Source organism: Amphimedon queenslandica, unplaced genomic scaffold (assembly GCF_000090795.2).
Source record: "Amphimedon queenslandica unplaced genomic scaffold, v1.1 AMPQUscaffold_9607, whole genome shotgun sequence".
NCBI lineage: Eukaryota > Metazoa > Porifera > Demospongiae > Haplosclerida > Niphatidae > Amphimedon > Amphimedon queenslandica.
In genome coordinates, this window is record NW_003550121.1 from 2,707 (window position 1) to 3,939 (window position 1,233).

The window sequence follows — 1,233 nt, forward strand, 5'->3', positions numbered from 1 at the left end:
CAAGTTGGTCCTGGAGATTGGAGTGAACCAATTGTGTTTTCTCAAAGTAAATAATTATTAATGATTAAATTTATTAATTAATATTATTTTATTAATATTTATAGCCAATTCATTAGCCCCCACTCAAAAAAGTCCATCATCAACTACAAGTATAAAAATAATAGCAACTGTGACGTTATCAACAACAAGTGGTTTGGCAACTACCAGTGTCTCATCATCAAGTATGTTACTTATGAATGCCGTCATATAAAGCTAGAGTATTACAGTGTCCTATGCAACCCTCCATGTGTTTACTGATGTCCTTGATCTTGTCTCTTTATTGACTCAAGTAGACAGGACTGCCACAATGCATGTTACTCAAGTATGAGATAATATCCTTAAAATGAGCTTCTTTGTGGTTTAAAGATAGTTTACATAGTCAAGTACTGCAGCTCCTTCACAGTTTATATAAGTTTACATTACTCCAAAAAAATTTTAGGGGGGCATTGCCCCCCTTAGATCCGCCACTAACTGTACTTAATTCAAGTTATTTCATATTTTAGGGCAAATACCTGGTACTACAGATCAATCAACGACCACACCCACTGCCACACCTACTGAATCCGGCTCTAATCCAGTAATCAGTATAGTAGCAGTGTTGGGTGGAGCCATAGGGATACTATTAATAGTAACACTAGGAGCAGTTGGGTATTTCATATTCCGTAAGTTGAGACTCAAGTATATGCCAAAGGAGGAGACTGACCACGCCTCCCTCGTTAAGTATGAGGTGGTGTCAGGAGAGGAGGAGGAGAACAGGGTACAGATTAACCCTCTCGCTGAAGACAGTTAATTTATTATTTTTAACTATTTTTGTGATAAAACAGAAAATCATTATTTTCTTAATTTTGTTGTGTCGATAGTTAATGATTGTGTTTTAGTACTTATTGCGATTATTTTTTGTTAAATTTGCAACTATTTTTAGCAAACTAACCTCTTATTTTGAATTAACTGTTTTAAATTTTTAATTTCACAGAGATAAATTTGAATTCTGCAGGTTGATGTACTTAAACTAACACTTTCATAGACAACAATATGAATGAAGAAAACAATGAATAACGACTATCAAAAGAGTTAATCAGACTATATACACTGTCTTTGTTTAATATTTGTTAATTTTGTTCCTGCCAAGTGTTTCTATGGCTATAAGTCTGTACTTTTAACCAAACCTACTTCAAGTGTTTTAATGTAGTGATT

The 1,233-nt window shown here is 33.8% G+C and overlaps 1 protein-coding gene across 1 annotated transcript in view; it reads left to right on the top strand.

Annotated features, from left to right (window-relative positions):
* LOC100637144 (ephrin type-A receptor 4-like) overlaps positions 1 to 1,007 on the top strand; it is a 2,881-nt gene extending 1,874 nt beyond the window's left edge. The window contains exons 6-8 of the mRNA XM_020006592.1: positions 8 to 46; positions 105 to 221; positions 543 to 1,007. Of these exons, the coding sequence (XP_019862151.1) occupies positions 8 to 46; positions 105 to 221; positions 543 to 829 (443 nt within the window). The 3' untranslated portion in view covers positions 830 to 1,007. The remainder of the gene's footprint in view (positions 1 to 7; positions 47 to 104; positions 222 to 542) is intronic.
* Positions 1,008 to 1,233: the final 226 nt, after the last annotated feature.